The following is a 27,100-nucleotide window of genomic DNA, read 5'->3' as shown; positions in this document are numbered from 1 at the left end:
ACCTTTAGAAATTTGAACATCTTTATTTCTGACATCTTATTTGCTCCTGTCCTCATGCTGTACCCGAAAGCAGAACAACATCCCCTCTTTTTACGAAAATTTTGCGCCTTTGAAATTCATGATTAATTTAAAAAATTCAATCAAATTACAGATACGTAAACAGAGCAATTCGTCGTAAGAAGCAATACAAATAAGACTTCCGCCGGAAGTTTTGACTGACCCCGTGCAGCCCTGCCACCTAGTGTTCAAAAGAGTAAGCGTGGCTTGGAATTTGGTGAATTCCTCTTTAATTATACTAATCATGCATAGTGGAGAGTAGGGACTCTGTGTCAACACCGCAACACATCACCGCGCATAAACGCCAGAAGAAGAAGAAGAAAAAGACTGTAACTTTAACGATTGCTGCCATTTGCACTTTCTCGATTCCGGCCGGCTGAAAGATTTTGAGAATCGTGTCATTCCTGTGTAGTTGCCGGTAATTATTTGTCGATTAATATATTGAATCAGTTCTTCATGGCTGATCAACGTAAGTTTATATTTACATTCTTCTCTTATATTTTTATTTTCATACCATATCTTGTTTCAACCTGAAACTGCTTTCACTGTACGCCATTTTGCTACGTGTTCTTAGTAGCCATTTTACTTCGTATTGAAATTAATAATAAAAGTTTTAACCCTTTTTTTTAGATTACATTATTAAAAGCTTTTTATTCAGGACTGAAAGAAAAAAAAAATTAATGAACACATGTTTTTTTGTTTGGAAAGTTATAAATGATTCATGTTATTTGTGTTTATAACTACCTGATGATTTCGTGTTCGTATAAGTTATACATCTGTATATAAGTTGTGTAAAATTAATCTTGCTGTACAGTTTTATGAAACGAAAGGTATTGTTTATAAAATAACCCCTGCAAATTATCAGTTATGTTTGCCGACAGTTTCAGTTGGGGTTAGCGTTAGCTAGCATTAGAGCTTATTAAAATGTTGAGCTTAATCAATACATTGAAAACCAAACTAGTGGTATAGTCCTGGAAGAAGTAGACACTATGATGTGTGATAATTTAGTTCAATAATAAAAAGAATAAAATCTGAGGGTAAGTTACAAATGAAAGTGGCTTTCATTACTATTTGCAATATCAGCCATTAAATCATGTTTTGTGTTACCTGAAATAAACACTCATTTCAAACAATGCAAATTTTAACCATGCCTACTTAATTTTTCGAAGGGGGGGGGATTGTTGGTGCGCAGGTTGACCTCCTCTAAACGATGGCCTTAGGTGTATATTGTATGGGTAAATATCAAAAGTTACACCCGTATTTCTCGAAGTACATTGGTTTTACAAAGATGGGACATTGATGAATTATGTTTCATTAAATGCAATTTGGATTCCCCACTAACAATAGTGAAACAGTGGAATTTGACTTTTTTTGATTCGGCAAAAACCGAAAAAGCAAGCTTGTACAATAAAGCTTGTACTACAGATGTTAAAAAAGAAAAAAAAAATGCAGATGCTGCTCTTTATCTTCTCACGGCAATAAAATGCTTATCGTACTTTTTGAAAGAATACAGTACAACCTTGATATCTCAAATCTCTTGGGACGGGAAAAATTTTTGAGATATCAGAGTTTTCGAATTAACAAGGTTTTTAAAAAATTACACTACTAACTCTCACATTTACACACACGTATGCTATATGCATTTATATATGTACTACTGGACCACATCGAATTACGATCAACAAAGTAGTCTTCAATATTTCACTAGATTTGAAATTTTCTAATTGTCAAAAGTGCACAGGATGAGATTCTGAAATGTACAAAAATTTCAACTTGGTTTTTTTCACCTAAAAGTTTAAAAATTCTAATTTTATCTTCAACCAGTAATGTCACATTCAAAAAGTTCTCAGCAGCCATTTTATAGGAGTTAAAAAAGCTGAATGAAGAAAAGGAGGAACGCATTTTCCGTTTTTGCTTGAGAACTGACAGACGAAGAATCGAACCCCTTTCCTCAAAATGGACAACATGTTCGAGAGAAATGCACTGAGATTCTAAATTCTGGGGAAAATACTGCATCCCCTTCATACCAACACTCCCCTATTATCTTGTCCCAATCCCCTATTCACAAAATTTCCAAGAAAAGGGTTGAAAAACATTAAGTAATTGTCCTTGGAACTGGTTTTACTACAAAAATTGCTGAAGCAAAACGACAATTGAAACTTGCTTCTGTGCAAAAAATTTCGACATATCAAGGGTTTTGAAAAATAAATTTCGAGATAACTATGGAAAATACATAGGGGTTTTTATAGAAAATGCTGGGGAAAATTTTTGTTTCGAGATATCAAGGTTTGACTGTATCTTGAGATTTTTCTCAATGGCTTGTAGCATTATAGATAAAGAGCTTATTGATCAAACTGACGGTGACCTGCCTTTCTGCTGTCCAAAAAACTCTTGCTGTGTATAATATTTCTCCTTTGTTGAGAGGGCTAGTAAAGTGTATAAATTTTTTTGATAAACTGTATCATCATGCGTTAGAGCCTGGTCATCAGCGAAACTGTAAAGTAATTGATATTTACAGTGAATTCAAATTTTCCTTTCTCATTTTCATCAAAAGGAAAGAGCAAACTTTCATTTGTATAATATGGGCCACGAAAGCATTCCTAAAGTTCTTGAGAAATTCAGACTCTATCATTTAATTTTAAAAATTATCGTGATTTTATGAACAACAGGCATATGAGTGACACATCAAATTAAACTGCATACAATTATCCTAAAAATAGTTATTGTACAGCTCTAGCTCCTATAGTTATCTTTAGCATTTTAAAGAACTGTTGCAAGTTAATGCTTTTTGACTAATTTCAAAACTTGAATTTATCAATTGTGAATGACTTGGTCAAAAGTTAATGTTGAATTGTTATCCCTTTTTGCAGAATATTCTCAGTATCCAGCTGGTCAGACTGGGTAAGTTACAGTCTTTGATGTGAATACTAAATAACACTTGCTTTCTGTTCTGTATCAGACCACTAACTTTCCTATTTTAATATCAATCTTGCAGGTATTCTTATGGTAGTTATGGAGGTGATTCTTCATACTCCCAAAGTGGATACGGAGGAGCAAGTGCTGGAGCATATACGGTAAGATTTTATAAGAAAAAATAGCTTATGTTTGAACATGCCAGACATCAGTTCTGGTTAACTTTGGATTTGCATACAACACAATTTTAATGCATAATTTTTGTTAAACTGAAAAAAGTCTGCTTAGATTATTTATTTCTGATTTAATTTTAAATAGCTAGTATTAACAGGGTTCGTATGCTCCGGGAAAATCTGGAATCGTCGGGGAAAATAAAAGGTGGAAAACTCTGGGAATTTTCTAAATTTGCTCCCTCCCCCTCCAAATTTTTTTTTCCAGGGAATTTTTGTCTCATGAGATCTAATTGTCATTTTATTGATGTTTCCTAAAAAAAATTGTAAAAATTTTGAAGCAAAATGACGCTAGCAATATAAAAAGTGGCTACCCAAAAGAGCTTCTGCAGCCGTCATTTTTGACCCTCAATAGTTCCCTCGAAAACAATTCCTCGGGTGAACAGGAATTATGCACTAGCTCAATAGGGAACAAGACAATTTATTGCTTCGGAAGTACAAGACTGAAGATCATAGCGTCTATCGTGGAAAATAGTTTTTTTATAATCAGAAAGTCTACGTGTGAAACGTAGTCGTCATCTTTGGTCACTCACAAGATGGAAGTAGACAATCCTTAAATGCCCAAGTTTCCAAAATCAAAAAATAATTGGATGTTTTCTTTAATTGCTAACTAATGAAAATAACAAAATGTGCTGATTTTTTTTTCTTTTTAAATTTTATTATTAACTGACTTCAAAAAAGGAGGTTATGATTTCGTCTTGCGGCTTTTTGTGTGTTTTCGGATTATTCCAAGACTACTGGAACGATTTAAAAAAATCCTTTTTTTGTTTGGAAGGATATACTTCCCAGCTGGTCCCATGGTAATTTGATCTAGATCTGATAAGGGATCCCGAAGAAATCCAAACTTTAATTTTACACATTGTGGCTACGTAATCCAGCTTACGCCACAGGCGACTATGTCGCAGGTTCTGTGGTTTTGATGTGACTGGTGTATTTTTCACAGGTAAGGTTTTGCCTTCCTCTTGAACGATATTTAATTCGCGCGGTATGTGGATGCTAAATTATTGCGACTCCGACTGCTAATTTTTAATCATACGTGTTGCTACGTAGCAAAGAAATAAATATATTTTGCTAATAGTTGAATCTATTACGTATTTTTTTACTAATATATGTGAGCAACTTTTTGGTTAGTTACAATGAGATTAACTCAAAATTTACTTTAAAAATTGATTTTACCATAAAATAAAAAGCAAGTGCCTCGGATTTATCAAGCAAAAAGCACTCCCTTAACTTTTGTTTTCCTTGAAATTTTTCTTTGTGGAAAAAGCAAACAGCCTCCTTTCCCCCATTCTGCCGTCATAATCATAGTTGCCGTAACTCCACTTTAGGTAAATGTTCAGGAAGGGCGATTTAGTTTCTTTCGCTTGGGCCACCAATTTAAATTGCGACAACTCTTTTGGTGATTATGTTACTAGGAGGTATTTTGGATGCTCTTTGACATAAGATCGTTAAATTGGACGATTTTCCAAAATTTGGGGCTAAAATGGCGGTTACGGCTTTTATGCATAGTATAAGACTTCATTCTGGAGCAGCAGAAATGCTGCAACTCCCTTCTATAGCGTGATTTCGGCTACAAAGTTACGATTTGAAACACAGGGTTCGTACGCTCCGGGAATTCCGGGAAAACCGGGAATTGTCAGGGAAAATGACACTGTCAAAAATGTCAGGGAAAAGTCAGGGAGTTTTAAAATTTTGTCCTCCAAAAATTTTTTTTCCATTTCTTTTACCAAGGAATTAACTACCATGAGATCTAGTCTTCGTTTTTATTGTGATTTCACGAAAAAAATTGTAAATTTTTATCTAAACCGACGCTGGCACTTAAAAACTGCGATCGAGAAATGAACGTTTTTTTTTTTTCACAACGAAAAATGCGCCAAAAGATCGAAGATTTTCTTACATGGAGTCAGTGAGGGGAACGCATTTCTTTCTACTGCCTAAAGTTTTAGATGGGTTGCCACAACATTCTATTCGGTTCAGGGTTCGTACGCTCCGGGAAAACTTGGAATTATCATGGAAAATTACATAGTCAAAAATGTCAGGGAATTTTCCAAATGTGTCCCCAAAATTTTTCTTTTCCCAATTTTTTCCCAGGGAATTTGGTTTTATGAGATCTAATCTTCATTTTTATCGATGTATTTAAAAAGAATTGTAACAATTTTAAAGCAATGAAAAAAGTGGCGACCCAAAAAATCTTCAGCAGCCGCCATTTTTGGCTCTGAGTAGTTCCCAAGGGAAAAAAAATCAGGTGAACAGCAATTATGTACAAACTCAAAAGGAGAGAAGACAATTTACTGCTTCGGAAGCACAACCTGTAGATGGGAAGATCGATCGGGGAAAATAGTTTTTTTTTTTTTTTTTGATCGGAAAATCATTTCAGCTACGTGTGAAACGCAGTCGCCATCTTTGGTCATTCACAAGATGGATGTAGATACGATCCTAAAATGCCTAAGTTTCTAAAAACAAAGCAGAATTGGATGTTTTCTTTAGTTGAAAACTGATGAAAATAACAAAAAATGGTCTACAAATTGTTTTTCTATTGTTATTTAAAATAATTTTCTTGAGAAATAAAAAATTTTGTTCTTAAAACTTAATCTTATCCTCACTGCCTCGGACGCAAATGTGATAAAAACTTTTCAATGAATTGTAGTTTCATGAAGATTAATTATTTTTTAATTGTCTTCATGCGACAAATTAAAAAAGTTATTTCTTATTTTTGGGCATAGCCGCCATATTTGGTCATTCCCAAGATGGAAGTACACAAGACTTTTTAAGTGCCTAAGTTCCCGAAAACGGCGTTGGATGTTAATTGCAATGCAAACTATTGAAAGCAACACAAATTGTGCCTTTTTTTCCCGGATAATTTGTAATTATTTTCTGGAAAAATGCAAAATTTAATCTTTATAACATTTTTTTTGTTTTAATTGATTTAGACTCTTATGTGCTAAATACTGACTATTTTGCTTTTATTGTATCCTTTTAAGGATTATTAATTATTTATTACTACTTTTATACTGCAAATCCAAAAATCTACATATTATTTTAAATTTTTCACTTTGTCGCCATATTTGATCGTTTGCACAATGGAAATAGACTTAAACTTCCAGAAACAGAATTGGATGTTTATATCAATGAGTAACATTGAAAATAACATTAAAATGTGCAAAAAGTTGTGAATTTTTGAAAATTAACTAATACTTTCTGGAAAAGAAAATTTGAAATTTTAATGTAAGCGTCCTTTAATATGTGAAGAAAAAAAAAGATTATTGGCATTGGCCTATGATCGGCGGATGTTGATTTTTGTTACTATGCATTACATGGTATGCCAATTGATGCAACAAGTTAATCATATTTATACTAAAATTTAGCTTTGCATTTTGCTCAATATGTTTTGTGTAACCTACTTAAAAGAAAATAAAAAGTATTGTAAACCAAAAGCGGATGCTAAAAGGTTGCTTCAAGACTACAGCAAAACGCTATAATATTACGCGTGACATCAAAAAAAACCTAAAATAAGTTGAAAGTACTCTGTTTTCAACAAATAGTAAACAAATTAAAACAATTTTGAACAAAATGTTTAAAAAAAACTTAAAATTTTGACAGAGAAAACAAAGGAAAAAAATCTAAGTTTTTTTTTTTTTTAAATCTAAGGGGAGAAGTTTCAGTTCTTCTGCATTGCTACTTTAAACAATTTTAATTATTTTGAAAATATTACTATTTAAACTTAAATTTTTAATGAAGCGAGTAACCTGGAATTTTCTAAAAAACAACCTGGAAAACCTGGAAAAGTCAGGGAACTTTTTTTAACCAAAAGTGTATGAACCCTGAAACACCATTCAGTGAAATTGTACTTTATATTTGTTATTTAACTTTTGCTTTGTAAATAAAAAGGATGAATTAAATTAAAAATGAACCTTTAACACCAGCCAAATAAGTTTTATTACATCAAAAACAAAACAAAAAGTCTTACTTGTTATTCACAAGTTGATACCAGGTCAGTAACGTGTCTGGTTGTAAAAATTTGCATGTTAAATACCATTTTTCAAATGACATATTTATCCAAAAATTTACAAAAGTATAGTGCTTTCAGTATTACAATTTAAATACCATTCAAAGGAGATATTTATACAAAAATTGACAAAACTATAGAGCTGTCAGGATTACAACTTAAATAACATTGATTAAATGACATTTTTCTAGCCATCGTCGACATTGCTGCGGAGATCTGCAGCCTTGTTATTCACTGGAAGATTTTCCCAAAATAGCCGTCTGTTTTCTGGCATGAGGGGGAGCAAGGTTTTTAAAATTCCTTCTTTTCTTTCAGCTGAAATGCCCTGTGCTTCGGAAATCGATTGCGGCATGCCCTTGTATTTTTGTGCCTTTACTGAAAGGAAATTGAGTGGAATGTACTCCTTTTCTGAAAAGTCAGTTTTATATTTACCGTTTTGCTAACCCCTCTCCGCAACAATTTCGACGATATCTTTTAAGTAGGGCCTTGGCTTGGCCCGACTTATTTTGTATTGTGATGACTCATCTTTCCATTCCAAAAAATCGCTTTGACCCATCTCTTTCACCTTAACTTTACCAGAATTGGCTTCACCGACAGCTTTAACGAAATCCGAAAAGTCGTAGGTTTTTTTTTGACGTTTCAGTGATAGTTCGACCTGGTGGTGAAAACTATCAGCCGCCATGAAAGTATGGCCAGGCTCAAAATAACGTAAGGTAATAGAGTTTGCAGCTATTTCGTTGGAGTTAACTATTTTTATGATGTACGAAATGAGTCCAATTTTTATTTTGACCGGCGCAATTATCCAGCCAGATAACTAAATAAAGTATGTCCCTGTGACAAACAAAAAACGAATGGAAAGCACTTACAAGATCTTCTTTTTTGCGCCCAGAAGTGCATTCATGCCATAGGCAGGCAAAAGGGGGTACTGTTGGGCAATTCGAACTGATAGCTCAATCAAAACCCGAAGTTCAAAGAACTAAAAGCAGGTTTTAAGCTAACAAACCCAACTAAAAATTTGTGGAATGATCTGCTCGGGAAGAAAGGACATACAGACACATATTTAACAATTAAATAAACATTTTATTAAACAATAAATATGTCAACAGGGTTCGTACGCCCTTGAAAAACCTTGAAAAGTGCTTGAAAAAAAAAAGTTCATTTTCAAGTGCTTGAAAACCTTGAAAAAGTTTCTTAGTGCTTAAATTCTCTCAAAAATCAACGAATTGTGCTTAGAAGTTTTAAAAAAGTATTTCACCAATGCAATTTTCTGAACATGTGTTCAGTATGCAACATCGCGAAAAATTGCTTCCGTTGTTTGGGATTTCAATCCTTTTGCATCTTGTAAACATTTTGATGATTTTTACAACCGAAAGATATTTTGACATATGGTACCTTAGATTAGTTTATTTTTTGTTTGATTTCATTAATTAACAAAGAAATTAATTTGGAAACCATGACAAAATTGAACTTACTCGGGTTTCGCGGAAAATTGCTCTTGTTGTTTGAAATTTCAATCTTTTTGCATCCTGCAAATATTTAAATATTTTGGCTAATCAAATGTTAGTTTCGCATATGCTACCTTAAATTAGTATATTTTTTGTTTAATTTTAATAAAAAACAAATAAATTTATTTCATGGGAAACATGCCACGTCGAACGAACTCAGACTTTGCGAAAAATTGCTTCTCGTGTTTGAAATTTCAATCTTTTTGCATCTTGCAAATATTTAAATATATTCAATAATCGGATGTTATTTTCATATTTGCTACCGTAGATTAGTATATTTTATGTTTAATTTCAGTAAAATATAAGTTTATTTTATGGGAAACATGACAACATTAAACTTAATTCGCGAAAATTTGCTTCCCTTGTTTGAGATTTCAATCCGTTTGCATTTTGTAAATATTTTTATATTTTTGGCAATTAGTAGTTATTTTGACACTGCTACATCAGATTAGCTTATTTTATTTTTTATTTTAATAACTAAAGAGTTAAAGAATTTATTACCTTGGCCTTGTTTAATTATTTGCTTATTTATTTTTGCAATTTTGAATGATTATCTTTACCTAATTTTTGGTCATAACAGATTTTTTTTAAAAAAATTTAAATTTCAGCAGTTGAGTACCTAACAAATTAACCTAAAGTTTGTATTTTAAACATAAAGTTGATTTATATAATTTTGTTTATAAGTACATCATTTTTTTATGTCTGCTAAAATAAATAAGGTGTATAACAGGGGTGGTTGTGTTATGATTATTCACTTGAAATCCAGTAGTATTCGTTTTTATGCTTTTACCTCCCTATATCTCCAATTTTCCCCTTTTCCTCAAATGTTCAAAATTACTACTTTATTAAGGTTGTGGGTACTTGGCGCTTACTGAAAGAGGCTTTTATCAGCAAAGGGGTAGATAGCTTAAGGAGGGTCATTCATCTTCATTTGGATCTAATAAATTGACCAGTACCAGCCTAGCTAGGCCCAGTGCCTGTTGCTGGTTATCAACAGGCACTGGGCATGGTATTTCTATGCAGAATATTTTGACTTAATAAACTATTTTATGAATTGTACGCATAGCAAAAGCTATTGCTGTACATATGTATATTCAAGTAATAGGGGTCTTAGTTTTAAAAATTATTCCCCCCCCCCCTTTGCCCCATTTTGCTCTTTGAAACTTTCAGGTAATTTTTTATGAACTCACAAATCACAATTACACCTGAATATTATTGCCTTTCTAAATTTAAATTCTAATTTCAACAATAACCCATTTTTTCCCAAAATAAAACTACTTTTGTCGTAATATATGTCAACTTCTTGTGAATCTTTTCAATTTCGAAATATGGCTCTATAAATCTGAACTTGCACATTTATTGTCTATTGCAAGTTAATCAATGAAAGCTGAATAGGCTCAAGTTTGCATTCAGAGTATTTATCACTGCTTAAGCTGCTTTTGTATATTTTGAGGTGTAGAGACTGTACTGTGGGCTTTTATAAACTTTTCTTACTTCCTATTTTTTAAATTTACTCGAGGACAGTTGAAATGCCTTATTGGCTGAACAACTAATAATACGTACGAATAATTGATTTGCATACTTATAAATGATTTGCAAACCTAATATTTTTAGAACTTAATAGTGCAAACTGAAATAACTTTCTGGGTAGTGTTTTTGTCCTAACCGCCCTTATATTGTAATAAACCACTGTATAGATATTGGAAATAAATGTTGAAACCGTGGGGGGGAGGGTTGAGGGGGGGGGGGAGTGACTTCAAAAACTCCTCTCTGGCAATGCCATTGAACTTGGGTATTTTAGTTTCTTCCCATAAAAATTAAAAGCACTTATGAAAGGTTTTTTTTTTTAAAGTATTAATTTGTTGATTCTAGAAAATATACAAACCTCTGACTGCTGCAACCTTTGAAAAACCTCAAAATAAAACCTCTTGGTATCTGCTTCTCTTTATGACCAAACTTTTCAAACATTTTCAGAAAAACTTTCAACGCAGTAGATTTTTCACCAAAGTGTCTCTCGTTGTAGAAAAAGCAATTTTGTTTTCCTATACTTTTTTGTATTATTGCCTTATTTCTATGTGTTTGTAGTAAATGAAATCTGCATACAATATTTTTAGTACAAATTTATGATATTGCCTTGAAAACAAAATTTTTTACCTTGAAAAGTACTTGAAAAGTGCTTGAATTTTTTTCTGCCTAAAGGGTATGAACCCTGGTCAAAACATGGAAATAATAACAAGTGTAAATAAAATTCGCATTCCCCAACAATTGAATAAAAAATCCCCCCAAAAATATCAGTAGGAAACATTTCTTAAAAATAGTATCGTTTAAAGTTCCAGTAAAATTTATATGACTTGATTAATATAAGTACAACCTTGAGTCCAATGCCATAAACAGAATAGTTCATACGAACGAGTTAAAAGTTCATACCAAACAAGCTATTCCTTCCTTAAAAGTTGGCACAACACGTGAGGGCGCGATCCACCAATTTGGATCCCCTATCAAAATTGTCCGTGACCATTCCATGCCACCATGCTGAATTCAGAAAATAAACCTGTCCTCCTGGACAACAGGAACCATCCATCCATCTAACGGACATCCAATCCAGCTCTCGAGCGTGGACCTTCAATGGTCCTGTTTGTTAGGCCTTTTCACAGCAAAAAAAACAACTTGATTTAAACTCTCAATTTTAGAGAGAAAATCCCTCACTTAAAAACTCATCTCAAGGCAACAACTGGAACATGCCCGCATTTCTAGCTGGGCTCAACGACAAAACATCCTACATCTCTTAAAAAGAATCCACTATACTACGTGGAACTCCGGAGCACACAGCTCCCAGGTACAATCTCAGCACCTCAGAAAAACATTGAACTGCAGTCACAACATATTAAAACAAGAGGTGAAACAATAAGAGAATGATTGATTGAGAGTTCACACTTAAATAGTATTCCCTATCTCCCTACGCGATGGCGTGACGTATATCAAAAGCATGCATAAATTACATTGAGGAAACAACTCAACACAGTTTACAGTTTAAAACTAAATTCTTTAAAATTGTTTCCCACATGCATACAGCAAGAATCTACTCAACATCTTTCCTATGACGTCACATCATCGTGGCGGGTCAACAAACGCATGCTACGCATGCAGGGAATGTTGGCTCTGGGGAACAATTCGAGCGCCGGTAAAATAACGGGATGACTTTCAAAGTTCGAAAAAAGAAGGAAGTAAGTTCTGGAAACTTTTCTAATCCTTCTAAAAACTTTAGGAATTTCTCCAAGAAAAAAATAATGGCTCTAGGCCAACAGGTACCTGCGGCTTATCGCCTAACGGAGCGAAAGTCTCATTAAATACAACGATTCTTGGACAAAATAATACCTTTTTAAACATGTCAATTCGCAGTAACATAATTACTTTTTCTAGATCAGCAGAAACGTACAAGGTCTCGGCGGAAGTAGTTTGGCTGTCGGCGCGATATTTTTCTCGCGCTGCTGTTGCTTTCTCAATATGTTTTTTCCATTCAATACAAGAAGTACAGTCACTTGACAAAGAATCCTCTGTATGCAGAGGGTCATGTAGCTTAAAAATTTCGCAATGATCGCACTCTTCATGACCAAGTTTGGTAAACGAAATATTCAAAGCTTTGACACATTTTCGGTACAAATCATACGAACACGTAATATTTGGATACTTTTCAACAAAATCCGCATGCATATCAGTGACCGTTACGTCGTTTGGCAAATATCTTTTGTTCGGAGCGTGCTCCCTACGGTAATGAGACACGCTAGGCGAAAAAGATTCTATGTGTTTATTTATAAGATCTCTGGTTGTTTTGTCTCTTTCATACCGACCTCTTTTATCAGCAGTCACATAGTTACCAAAAACTTTATCGCCGTTCAGGACCTTAACAATGATTCTATCGTTTTTAGCACTATAACCAAGAGTTGTAAGGAAGAATGTTTTACACACATGGCAAGCTTTTCCGTTTTCATCTTTTAACTCGTACGTAACAGATCTCTTGCGTTTATCAGCATTCTCGCCGCGCCTTCTTTTAACTACCGATTGTGTTACACACGACGAAACAAAAAGCTGCTGTTCATTCGGTTTCATAGCCCAATATTCAGAATTTAAGACGTATCTTCGATCATTGGAAATTTTTGAACCGCAAGCTTTAAAGGTGCAAGCGCAACTAGCTTTGAGTTGATGTTGTTTAACTTTCTTTGACCGTTGATCCTCTTTCCTGTCATTTACAGATTGGCTGTACATTTTTCTCTTTCTAGTGGCACCCCTCTTCGTCAAACTTTCGGCTACATCAGATTCCTTAACGCTCGGAGTACCGGTATTTGAAGTGGACTGTCCCAGTTCAGTGCTGCTGCTGCCGTTTGCCCTATTTTTCTTTGCTTCCGTTAATCGTATATAGTAATCAAACGGATCACAATCACTGGAATCCGAAGAATCAGTGCAAACAAAATTTGGATTTAGCATGGAGTGGTTTGAACTCGTATTAATGTGGGACGGGCCCGCTTTTGGTGAAGATGCACTGTTGTTGTCATCTTGATCCAATTTAACTGCCTCCCGCTCCTCTGGATCGGTTTCCATTGTGGCGGTCAATTTGTTATACCCTAACAGCCAAACAGACAGAAAACTCATTAAAAAGGTGACTCTTGTTAAAAGCCGTTGTCCCACCTAATTAGTCTACGTAATTAAAACTAGTAACTGCAATATTGCACTAATAAATACACAAACTTTAGTGTAAGTTTTTAGTGAATTACAGAATAAAAATAAACTCACCTGACTTTTGAAGTCTCCAAGAGCACTTTTTTTTAGGTATGCACTATTGCTGCTGAACAATAATTCACTCGGGCACACTAGATAGGTCAAGATCACACGTCCACGTACTAAAATAAAATGAAGGTGTGCCACAGTCTACCTTGCAAAATAAACATCACCAGCTGAAACTTCCGCGCTGGCCCTTTCGCGCATCGTGTCTCTGGTCCGTTCCTAAGCGTAAACACAGTAACTCCACCACGCGTGCGGAGTTGCGGCATTTATGCCTATGATTGGATTTGCGGCATTTATGCCGAGTACCGACTGCATTTTGGAGGAGTTGCGGCAAAACTGGCTATCGATTTAGGTGGGAAGGACGTTTCAACCGAATATATCCTTTCGTACACACGCGTAATGGCCTATAGTACCCAAAAATCGCAATAACTCAAAATCGACAAAAAGTGGAGTTACGGCAACTATGCGTATGACGGCAGCATTATCATTGGCAATTATATAATAATTTAAAAAGAAAAAATGCAAGCAAATGAATCCAACGCAAAAATTGCAATGGCAAAAACAAAGCATTTTCTGATATGGGTGAAAATTGCTCATTTGCAATCTTAATTCAGTATATTTGACTCTTTTCAAAAGGTCTGTTTTGACATTTGTGCTATTTTTAAAATGGCGCAATCGATTAATACCCGGCGTTTGCAAGTGAAATAAGAATAGCCCATCAGAAAGAGATGAATTACTAGAAAAAGAAAAGGTTAAAGTGCTTTTGTATAAAATTCAAGTATTCATAAGCAATTTAACAAGAAATGTGAAGTTCAGAACTTTGTTTAGTACCATCAGGAAAATGCTCGCCATTTTTTTCTCCCCTCCTTTTATTGGGAATGAAAAATAACGATTTTCAAAAGCAATTCTGGTTACATGAATGCAAAATAGCTATATATTTTTACTGTACAGTAGGGTGGAGCTTATTTGCACTGAAAAAATAAAGTTTTAATTTTTGTAGGTCTTACCCTCTTCATTTGTTCCTTTTGATGAAAAACCACTAAATATGAAGTTTGAATGAAAAATTTTGATATTTAGAGGTAGCTCAATGAACTTGAAGTTTGTTATATAGAGAAAATTTCGACAAAAAGTGATAGTTACACATTTATTTATATAGCACTTGTAAATCAATTGAGACATGAAAGAAGGTGGTTTCAGGTGGTCCAGATAAAGTCACTTTCCTGCTGTCAGGGTATATTCTGCGGTGTTTCTCGATGACTTGCAGCAGAAACAGCAACTGCATTTCATCATATGTTATCAGTCCACTGAACTCCTGAATGAGTGCAACTCCACATTCAGCATGATCATTCATTACATTTAAAGCTTGAATAATTTTTTTGGCTTCTTTGTAGTTATCTCTTGTTTCCCATGATGCTGGATCAACAGAAAAATAATCTACGGGCAGGTTTAATGCCTGGAACAGTGACATAGACTTTGCTGTTACAAAATCATCCAAATTTTTGTTCTCAAATGTTTGAAGATCAATCTTCCTCTTTTTAGAATTTTCTTTAGCTGGTTTTACCATAGCACTGACCATTTTTATCTTGGTAGATGCACTGACATGACTATCAAGAAAAGCCAACGAAACTAGCAGGGTTCGTACGCTCCGGGAATTCCGGGAAAACCGGGAATTGTCAGGGAAAATGACACTGTCAAAAATGTCAGGGAAAAGTCAGGGAGTTTTCAAATTTTGTCCTCCAAAAATTTTTTTTCCATTTTTTCCCCAAGGAATTAAGTACCATGAGATCTAGTCTTCGTTTTTATTGTGATTTCACGAAAAAAATTGTACATTTGTATCTAAACCGACGCTGGCACTTAAAAACTGCAATCGAAAAATGAACGTTTTTTTTTTTCACAACGAAAAATGCGCCAAAAGAGCAAAAATTTTCTTACATGGAGTCAGTGAGGGGAACGCATTTCTTTCTACTGCCTAAAGTTTTAGATGAGTTGCCACAACATCCTGTTCGTTTCAGGGTTCGTACGCTCCGGGAAAACCTGAAATTATGAGGGAAAATGACATAGTCAAAAATGTCAGGGAATTTTCCAAATGTGTCCCCAAAATTTTTCTTTTCCCAATTTTTTCCCAGGGAATTTTGTTTTATGAGATCTAATCTTCATTTTTATCGATGTATTTAAAAAAAATTGTAAAAATTTTAAAGCAATGAAAAAAGTGACGACCCAAAAAATCTTCAGCAGCCGCCATTTTTGGCTCTCAGTAGTTCCCAAGGAAAAAAAAATCAGGTGAACAGGAATTATGCACAAACTCAACAGGAGAGAAGACAATTTACTGCTTCGGAAGCACAACCTGTAGATGGGAGGGTTAATCGGGGAAAATCGGTATTTTTTTGATCGGAAAATCATTTCAGCTACGTGTGAAACGTAGTCGCCATCTTTGGTCATTCACAAGATGGAAGTAGATACGATCCTAAAATGCCTAAGTTTCTAAAACCAAAGCAGAATTGGATGGTTTCTTTAATTGAAAACTGATGAAAATAACAAACTAGTATGTTGTGGCCATCACGAAACTTTCTTCTATATTTTTCCTTTTTCTGATCCCTCCCCATGCTTGACGAGGAAGCAATATTCCTAACAAAAACAAAATTACACATGCAAACACTTGACGACCATCCCAATGTCTGAATTATTGCAAAAGCAAAGCAAAGAGCGAAAATTGAAAGTTATTTTAAAAGCCTTGCTTGAATGAATTACAAATATTTTATTTGTTAACAAACATAAGATGGCAACAGTTAAAAATTTTAAATCATTGAGATAATATTTCGGATCATTTCCATACAATTAAAATCACGGGAAATTCGCAGACGACAATCTATTACGATTTATCTTTCTTATTGTTGCATTAATAAAACTATTTTTATTCGCAAAAAAAAAAAAAAAAAATCAACACCTCTTGGAGCGATCGGCGTCAAAATTGAACCAGAGCCTGTTTACATATGGATTCACATATATTCCAAATTTCAACCAGAACTTAGCATTACTTCTTGAGATAGGGCACTCAAAATGGAAAAAAAAATGGGTGATTGCGCTACCCCCTTTTTAGCTGTTGACACAAAAATAAAATCAGTTCTTATACCCACTAAGGGCTACTTGCTGATAAATTTTTCTTTCATTCCGTTCATTATTTCTTGAGATACAGCAATCACAATTGACGACAAAAAACGTTCTATAGCTCAACCCCCGTTTGAGTTATTGACACCAAAATTGAATCAGCACCTGTTCCTGTTGATACCAACATATGGACCAAATTTTGTTTGATTCCGCCAGTTACTTCCTGAGGAATAGCAAGCACGCGTAACTCGAAAAACGTCCCATTGCTCCACCCCCCTTGGAGGAATTCGCGCCAAAAACTAATGGGCACAAGTTCACATAGGGGCACATATGTGTACAAAATTTCGTTCGATTTCATGCGGTAGTTTTTGTTGTAGAGCGGCCACACACACATACACACATACACACACAGACAGACAGACATTTTCCAAAAATGGTCGAAATGGACTCAGCACACCTCAAAACGTACGAATCCGTCAAAATTCGAAATTCGAAAATTTGCACGAATCCAATACTTTCTTCTATATATTAGACTAGCAAAAATACCCGGCGTTGCCTGGGTCAGTAATAATTATGAGAAACAATCGTTACTTGCTCTTGTTTTCTGTTTTAAGAGAAAGAATTTAAAGCAAACCTTTTTGACGTGATTAAAAATCAAGCTTCTTCCTTACTCATTAAACTAAAATAGCAATAAGTATAAAGAACAAAATAGTATTCAATTAGAAACGAAAGCACGACATTTAAGCATATACAAATTTGAAGAATTTCCGAAATATGAAATTAAACTTTACATGTTTAAAAAGATTTGTCTGTTAGTACTTTTTTTTAAATCTAAAACCTTCTCTGTACGGCTATTGATGTACGAACTAATTTAAAAAATGTAGCCCCCCGTGTTCCCCTTACACTTGCTTTCGTTATTTTGGGAAATTTCAATTTTTGTGGGCACTTGGTGCGGTTTAAAATCTTACCAAATTTGCGAGAATCATTTTGGGACACTTTCGATAATACTCCCCCTCCTTACTAATTTTTATTATAGAAATCTTGTTCCTATATGCTGAGACACTTTTGGTCAAAATAAAATGGCGCTAAACGGTTTCATCCGAAATGTTTCCAAAATAAGTAGTAAAATTTGGCGATTGTTTGAAATCGTGCAAAAAGAAAAATTAATGGAAGTTTTTGTGCGGTTTATGGATTTGCCTAATTTAGTTGTTGACTTATTTTACACAGCATTTTTTTTTTTTTTTTTTTTTTTAAGTATCTTTGATTGGCGATATTTTGTTTATATGGTGAAAGCTGAGAAACATTATTACGTAGTCTTTGGGCTCAAAAACAGCGACAGTGGAAAAAAACTGCCAAATGCATCAGCTACTGAAATCTTTCTGAAAAAATTCTGGCGATATTTCTGCTGGTTGGTTGGATATAGTGAGCAAGTGTCCAATCAGCATAAATAATAATAATAAACCGTTAATTACATAAGTTCTGTTTAAAAGTAAAATGATCAGCCAAATCCATTTATTTTTAGCCAATCTTGTGGAAAAACGTTACTTTAAAATTTGACTTGAGAAAAGCCTCAAAAAGTCAGACGAAACGCAAAAATATTCAACAATACAACAATTCTTGGGAGTTGAGATGACACACTAAATAATGACTTGGGTTGATGAAAGCCTTCGAACAGGGAACAAAAAAAGCTCATAACTCGTTTTTTATACAACTTAGAAACTTCGAACAGATGCTATCTTCAGCAGAAAAATTGGCGCTTTCGATGGACATATAATGTTAATATGTGCACGTTTTTTTTCACCCCCATATTGGGACATTTATGCGAAAATTGGGACTAAAATTGGAATAAAAAGGGAACTATCAATCGGATTTTTTTCGAACTGGTCTATAAACCTTCCCAGTACCAAACTGAACAAACGGTGAAAATTTCAGCCAAATCTGCTGGGTAGTTTCAGAGATCTTAGGGAACAAATTTACCAAACTCCATTTTTATATATATAGATAGATATAGAAGAAAGTAAAAATGGTCTGAAAATTGTTTTTCTTTTATTATTATTATTTAAAATAATTTTCTTGAGAAATGAAAAATTTTGTTCTTAAAACAGAAGGATAAGATTATATCCTCACTGCCTTGGACGCAAATGTGATAAAAACTTTTCAATGAATTGTAGTTTCATGAAGATTTATTATTTTTTAATTGTCTTCATGCGACAAATTAAAAAAGTTACTTATTATTTTTGGGCATAGCCGCCATATTTGGTCATTCCCAAGATGGAAGTACACAAGACTTTTTAAGTGCCTAAGTTCCCGAAAACGGCATTGGATGTTAATTGCAGTGCAAACTATTGAAAACAACACAAATTGTGCCTTTTTTTCCCCGGATAATTTGTAATTATTTTCTGGAAAAATGCAAAATTTAATCTTAACATTTTTTTGTTTTAATTGATTTAGACTCATGTGCTAAATTCTGACTATTTTGCTTTTATTGTAGTTTTTTAAGGATTATTAATTATTTATTACTACTTTTATACTACAAATCCAAAAATCTACTTATTATTTTTAATTTTTCACTTTGTCGCCATATTTGATAGTTTGCACAATGGAAGTAGACTTAAACTTCCAGAAACAGAATTGGATGTTTATATCAATGTGAACTATTGAAAATAACATTAAAATGTGCAAAAAGTTATGAATTTTTGAAAATTAACTATTACTTTCTGGAAAAGAAAATTTGAAATTTTAATGTAAGCGTCCTTTAATATGTGGAAAAAAAAAAAAAAAAAAAAGATTATTGGCATTGGCCTATGATCGGCGGATGTTGATTTTTGTTACTATGCATTACATGGTATGCCGATCGATGCAACAAGTTAATCATATTTATACTGAAATTTAGCTTTGCATTTTGCTCAATATGTTTTGTGTAACCTACTAATAAGAAAATAAAAAGAAGTATTGTAAACCAAAAGCGGATGCTAAAAGGTTGCTGCAGGACTACAGCAAAACGCTGTAATATTACGCGTGACATCAAAGAAACGCTAAAATAAGTTGAAAGTACTCTGTTTTCAACAAATAGTAAACAAATTAAAATAATTTTGAACAAAATGTTAAAAAAAACTTAAAATTTGACAGAGAAAACAAAGGGAAAAAAATTCCAAGGTTTTTTTTTTTATTTAAATCTAAGGGAAGAAGGTTTAGTTCGTCTGCATTGCTACTTTAAACAATTTTAATTATTTTGAAAATATTACTATTTAAATTTAAATTTTGAATAAAGCGAGTAACCTGGAATTTTCTAAAAAAACAACCTGGAAAACCTGGAAAAGTCAGGGAACTTTTTTTAACCAAAAGTGTATGAACCCTGAACTAGTTCCTCTGTTAAATACCATAAATGGTTGGAAAACTTATTTGCAGCTGCTTTCGAGATATTTGTATGAATAGCCAAATATTCAATCAAAGACTTCATTAGTAACAGGCCATTATATGGAGCACTTGCAGCTTCTGGTGCTGATATCCATGCTTTCATGTATACACATGCAATGAAAATGCATACAGCTGTTAATCCCTTCTCTTCTTTAGACGTAAGCTTGAATTGTGATCTAAACATCCAGATTTTGAGACTTTATAAATACATTTCGACATCCAACGGTCGTGATGCATGGCTCCAGGCGCCATAAATTTAACACCTCTAACAGGGGCAGTTCCAAGGAAAATAAGCACAAGTTCAACTAATTCTTTATAATCACCTCTTAGTTGGTTATAAGACTCCTCCATGTATTTTTTTGCATAAGCAATTGTATCCTTTATATCCTTTATCAGTTCATCAACTACGTCAATTGAAATTCCAGTTTCGTACTGGTCGGTGTCAATGAAGCTCCAAAATTCCTTGAAACGTTTGAATAATGGAATTTCAGGAGAAGATGTGGCTCCCTTGCACACTTGAAACACTGAACCTATAATCAGTCCCAACACATGATGCCTGCACGCAAAAGGAACACATGCACCCGAGTTACTGCCAGTGTTTGAACTGGTTGTGTCAAAACACATAGCATGTATGTTTGATATTCCCCAGCTTTCAATACTGCTGTAGCCTTTGCCTCACCTTTCCCAGATGGAAGCTTGGGAACTGCAAGTAGCTGGTGAATTCTTTTCCCAGTTATTAGTACAGGAAGGCGATCCACTTCATCTTTGAATCAGGAATTAATTTGCTGTCCCAATGGATAACTAGAGGGGCGTTAGGTTGAAACTTAGCCTTTATGCCTGCATATTTCTGAGCTTTTTCCTTCCTTCTTTGACAGCGAATTGAGTATTTATTTAAAGAAAATTCATTGATATTGAATCCTAAGTTTTTTGCAGTTTCTGCTATGATATAGAAAGCCTTTCGGTCTGACACTTTTGTTCTGTCCAAAGCTGCAGCAAATTGGAGAGTAACTAGTTTTTCTCCCTCGCTTCCTTTTCTGTCTTTTTGATGCTTGTTCTGTGATATCCATTTTCTTACCTTCTTCCGTTGAGCTTAATTTGCTATCAGTTTCAGTATCAGTAGATGATTCAAGTTCCACTATAGAATCTTTTAATTCTTTAATTTTCTGTTGCTGTATTCGGACATTTGCTTTTGTTTCTCGTTCAAGAGCTTTTTTCTCTTTTATATCAAGCTTTTTATCAACTCTTAACATTGATCCACACCTACCTTTTTTCCTTTGTGCTATTAAAAAGTCTTTGTCTTCTTATAAGACTGCTTTACCGTAAAGCATCAGCATGAGCAACATCAAAAAGATCTTCTAGTTTAGAGAGAAGTTGATTCCTTAGCTTGCTGTGTTGATGAACATCAAGCTTTATTTTTCCTCAAAAGAAGCCATTCTTTATACAGCTTTTCAAGCTTCATTTGACAATTTTGGTTGTCTCACATAGGAATTCTAGCTTTTTGCAAAAACTTGGCAATTTCTGTGATGGTCAGAGTTGAAGCTTGTCTTACGGTTTTTTCAATTCAAGATGATGATGCAAAAAATGTCCCAGAGCCATACGCAAGGATGGCAATTTTCCATCTTTTAATTCTTGAACTGACCCACCAAGAAGATACAAGTCATTTTGAGATCCTGCGGCTTTCATTTTGCTTTCAAAACTGAAGCAAAAATAAAATACTGAAAACAAATACACATAAAAGTAAGCAATCTTTGCTTTTCGAAAAAAAAAAAAACAATCCCACAATGTTAAAATTTTCACAGTTGTTGAGCTACCTCTAAATAATCTTTAAATGTGCTAATATATGGCCTGAATTTTTTTTCATACAAAGGAACAAAATGAGAGGGTAAGAGGTTAATATTTTCATAGTTGAAAAATAAGCTCCACCCTACTGTACAGTTGTCTTGTATAAATCCTGAAGATTGCATTGCAGGGGTGATTGTGTTCCGATATTTACATCTTGATTTCCGGTATCCTCATTTTCGAAAATACCGGAACCATCCTATATTTTCAGAAAAACCCACTTTTGTAAAATTTAGGTCGATGTTTAATGAAACGCCAAAAGTCCAAATTGAAGACGTTTCGTTTGGTATAAAGCGTAAGCTACCGTCATGTTTTGCAATCTCTATGGTAATTATTGAAGAACAGCTGGGGTGAGAGATGGAATAAAGGCTAGATAAGAAGAGAAAAGAGCGTTACTTGATATTATTCCCCTTAATATTTTCTTTACAAAATGTCTAATATCGTTTCTCTGTTGCATAACTTAATATGCAGATGTAACTAGGGTTGCCCATTCCCCCCGACTGCGATGGCACCCCTCAATTTTACCAAGCCCTCTTTTCCCTCAAGAATTGCCACCCACTAATAAAAAGACTTAAATTCTTCTAAATTAATTTCTCAAAATGTTTCTGTGGTATAATCTGCTTCATGACCCCCTCCCCTCCCGACACAAACACATGAAAATCCTTGCTATAACTATATTATTAGATTAAATTGCTAAAATATTTATTCACCAAGATGGCCTATGGCTTTTCTCTGTTGTAGATGCTTATGTAATAGGTTTTACGTTCCCCCCCCCCCCATTAAATGTTGAATTTAACGACTTATATATATCGAGAATATCGATATTTGAGAGCGATATATCGTTGCATTAAAATTCGGATATCGCCTAGCCCTATTGCGCAGTGATCATAATACATTCTGCCCCTTTTGCCCCAAACTTATTTAATTCTAAAATATTTATGCACTTTTAGAAAATGAATGCAATGGTTAAGAATTCAGATTCAATGGAAGAAAATAAAACATTCTTTGAAAAATTTTTAGAAATGAGAAAAATTAAAAGAATTTAATGCTCTCCATGTACATGGACATTAAGTCCAATTAAAACTTCGAGTTTTAGCCCCAACAAATATTTATGTATATAAATAATGTGTGCATACAAGTAATGTGTATATGTATGCCCATCAAAACACTTTTTCTTCTTGGAAAAAAGTTCAGGTATTTTTTCATGGAGTCACAATCACCCCTGTGGCATTAAAACCACTCTTACTTTAAGCCTTTATTGCTGTTTTCAGGACTTTTCTCAAGATTATAGTTGAGGGAGAGCTTATTCCTGGAAGACAGTACAATGGGCTATTTATGAACTTGCAATATTTTGCTCCCTGAGCTCTACCCAGAAGGTCACTTTAAGCCAGGGTTGGCAAAACCCCGGGTTTTTTTTAAAAAAGCCCATGGACCCAGGGTTTTTTGGGTTTTTTAAAAGAAATGTGGGTTTTTTTGTCTTTTTTTAGGGAAAATGTGGGGTACTTGTATCATATTGTAGCGTAAGTATATGGACAAAGTGCAAAAATTATCTTCGGGTAAAAAGCTGGAAAACTAGTTAAAATTCAGAGTTTTCTGAAAAGTATAAAAGACGAAAAAACACAAGAATGTTAAAGTTTCGGATTTTTTAATTTTCATTATTACCAACAGTTAAGGCAAAGTTACTTCTCGAGTGATAAAATCTATTGTTCGTTTTCAATTACTACATTTTTTTTTGCATTTTACTTTATAGTATTTCATTTTGTTATGCAAAACTACTGTAGAACCTCAATTAGTTTAAATCCCTTTTTACTGAATTCCAGCTTAATCAAGACATTTCTTTGAATTTTATGTTGCCTGTTTTTCTATTTCTGTGTACCGGGTAAGAAATATTAAACTTTTTTGTAAAATAATGAAAATACTGTACCTGTTCTGTTTTCTGTCGACCGTTTGAAAAATCTGTTTAGTATTTCTAAAAAATTTACCTTGTGTTTATTCAAGATTTGTGACGTGTTGGTTAGAAGAAAATAATTTACATGAAAGCCTTTTAACTAGATTAGTTTCCTCTGTACAATCTACAAATATTGAGAAAATCAGACGTGACAGGACTTGGTCAAGATAATTTGAGTTATTTATTGACCAGTTAAAGAAAAAAGTTAAATACATTTATTTAAAATCTTTCAAGTATATTTTTAATGCCGTTAAGAGTTAAGAAATACTATTAAAGCTCAAAATTCATTTTTTATGTTCATTGTCTGTGGTGAAGAACAAATAAAAAAGAAGTTTAAATTGTGAAAGTATTTAAATTAATTAACTTTTTTAAAAACTTCTCACAAAATTTTTAAAAACCCAAAAGTGGGCTAAATAATAGGTTTTTTTAAATGGGTTTTTTCAAAAAAACCCATTGGGTCCAATTCGGCCAACCCTGCTTTAAGCTGCAGTCTTAACATTAAAATTCTATTGACTGGCCAACAGTAGGGGTGTGTTTGAATAGCAGATAAAGAAATAGGGTCATTTTAATTCCTTTCTGTTGATTATCTTGGTCATTGAAGCTTAAAAGCATTTACTAAATAGATCTTTGGCATTTTCTCCAATTTTTTTTTCTGGTTGTTTTGGGTTTTCTGGGAACCAATTTTTCTTGAAAGTTGCGTCCCTTTCCTGAGAATTTGCGTAAAAAACCTGCTGTATCACGTAAACGCGAACCCTGCATAAATATCTATTAAAAGCACCATTAGTAACATAAAAAAAGCTAAAAGCTGAATTACATCTATTCGGAAGCAATCAATAACTCATCCAAATGTTAATACCCAGCATCAGCGATCTGCTAATTAAATTAGGCATTTTTCCAAATCTCCAAGAAACTATGCGGAATTGATGCAATTATTCCATTTTGTCATTTGAATTGTTGACATGATTACACATTACAGGTAAGTTCACTTTAAAAGGTTCCAAGCTAATGTTGAGATTTCTGCTGTTTATTCAACTATTTTCATTTAATTTTTTTGTGATTAAAATAAATATTTTCTATCTTTGACAAACATTTACCAAATGGACTTTTGTTCCGGCAGCAAAATAACAATAGAAGCCATTGTTAAATATGTTTACATCTGACAACAGGGTTGGCTTTTTCCCGGCAGAAACTGGTTTTTGCCCTGCCAGTGGCAGAAACTGGTTATAACCGGTAAAAACCGGCAGAAACTGGTAGAAACTGGCAAAAACTAGAAAACATTTTTAATAGCTCTAGTAATTACTTAATGACAGGCAATTAAGTAAAATGAAAAATATAACGCCATTTCGTCATTGCAAAAACTTAATATAATAGGTATTTAATAATTAGTGTAAAAATATGTTAAATAACAAGACTGACATTTAAAAAAAATGAAAATTATCGTAGTTGAAATTGCTATGCGTTAGAAATTTTAGCCTTGTAATGTTGTAAGTAAATAATTTTTTTGTTTGTTGTTGAGCAATCACGATTGCTTATTGTTCTCATTTGACCGTTTTTGGTGTCCGTGCCTTTTTCAACTTGAACCAGAAGCCTCTGCAGCACCACCGCCCACCGTCCTCTGCTGGCGGTGCGGCGCGGCTGCTCCGGTTCTCCTGGTCGGAGGCGTCCATGTCCAACACACAGGCACGTTCACACACATACACACGACTTCACACACATACACTCACACACGCTTACGTGCATACACACAGGTCTACGCACACACACAACTATGCACATGTAACCGCCCAGGAGGAGAGGCAGGCTTGGGGGGGGGGGGGGGACAGGAGCCGTTTCAAGGAACAATAACTCCAATGAGTAGGGTCCTGTCTCAGTTCGTGATTGCAAAAAATATAATTTGAATTAAAAATTTCAGAATTCAATTAATTTTCTTTTTTATAATCATTTTGTTTGCATTTAATATAAAGTGTAATATATATATCAAATATTTAAATAAATACAGATTTATTTTATTTCATTAAACTATAAAATACAAGAACTTGTCATTTTACACTTAATGTAACTGAACAAAGCTATTCTCAAAGAGCTTAATCAAGCAGTTACTGATAATCATTTACTCGCCTATATGCTCCATCCAAAGTATTTGGGAGTAAATTTATCATGTAATCAAGAAGAAAGTGCCCGCACTTTACTCACAAATATTAACCCTAATTATGTACCTTATACCATTGCTTTACAAAACAAATCGACCCCTTTTCCCAAAACCTATTTTTCCAATCACGTTGTAACAACTACTCCAAATACCGCATGGTGGTCCAGTTTGAAAAAATGTGCTATAGATGAAAGTTTTGTGAATCTTGCTTGTTCTTTGAGGATAATGCCAGCTAGTCTGCTGGGGTTGAAAGAATCTTCTCAAATTTCTGCGTTGTGCACAACAAATTGGGAAATTGGTTAGGTTTAGAAACAGCAAAACTTTTATTTTGTTACAGGCTGCTGCAGTGTGAAAACAATGTAAAATTTGATTTTGAATGGTGATAGTGTTGTAAATAAATTGTATTTGGGTTAATATTTAATTATTTTTCTTATGCATTTTCTATTGTATGTCAGGAATTGCATTTATGTCACTTTTTGAGTTTCTGCCAGTTTCTGCCATAAATGTGGCAGAAAGGGGGTTTTGCCATGCCGGTTTTAACCGGTTTCTACCAGTGGTTTTTACCGCCTCGGCAGAAACCTGCCAACCCTGTCTGACAAGGAACTGCTATTAGTTGGATAACGTGAAACTCATTCAGTATTTTTAAGCTGTCAGTTATGCCACTTTTCCGCTCTTCGTAATTGCCATTTCTGTTAAAATTTGTTTTTTAATACTTATAACATTGATGTAAACATTGCTTAGGGATCAACAACAGCAAATTGGGGTGGTTCATCTGCACCAGCAACTGGCACTGCTTATAGTGGTTATGGAGCTGATCAATATGGATCAAGTCAACAGCAATACAGTTATGGCCAGCAGCCTGCTGCTTCGTACACTGCCGGAAGTAAGTTTGAAATTGCACTATGCATCTTTTATTTGGCGGTATCAGCGTTATCTGAACATCTTTAAACTTAATTTGGCAAATTCCTTATTCACTTTTTTGTACCTGGAGTGGATGGATCCAGGTTTTCCTTTTTGAGTCCTCTTTTTGTGAAAAAAAAAGACAAAACTAAAGTACAACCTCGACAACATATTCCAGAGAAATGCACAAAGATTCTAAACTCTGGGAAACACAACGCCCCTTTCATACCAACACTTCCCTATTATCTTGCT

At 34.0% G+C, this 27,100-nt stretch overlaps 1 protein-coding gene across 1 annotated transcript in view; it reads left to right on the top strand.

The window, feature by feature from the left end:
* Window positions 1-384: 384 nt before the first annotated feature.
* The window catches only part of LOC129232491 (keratin, type I cytoskeletal 9-like), a gene marked incomplete at its 3' end in the record, with an annotated part of 41,217 nt that continues 14,501 nt past the window's right edge, over window positions 385-27,100 (top strand). The window contains exons 1-4 of the mRNA XM_054866639.1: window positions 385-526; window positions 2,928-2,958; window positions 3,053-3,131; window positions 26,690-26,831. Of these exons, the coding sequence (XP_054722614.1) occupies window positions 514-526; window positions 2,928-2,958; window positions 3,053-3,131; window positions 26,690-26,831 (265 nt within the window). The remainder of the gene's footprint in view (window positions 527-2,927; window positions 2,959-3,052; window positions 3,132-26,689; window positions 26,832-27,100) is intronic.

This window comes from Uloborus diversus, unplaced genomic scaffold, assembly GCF_026930045.1.
Source record: "Uloborus diversus isolate 005 unplaced genomic scaffold, Udiv.v.3.1 scaffold_1201, whole genome shotgun sequence".
Classification (NCBI taxonomy): Eukaryota; Metazoa; Arthropoda; class Arachnida; order Araneae; family Uloboridae; genus Uloborus; species Uloborus diversus.
The sequence above is the reverse complement of the archived record's forward strand: the minus strand, read 5'-3'. Positions and strand labels throughout refer to the sequence as shown.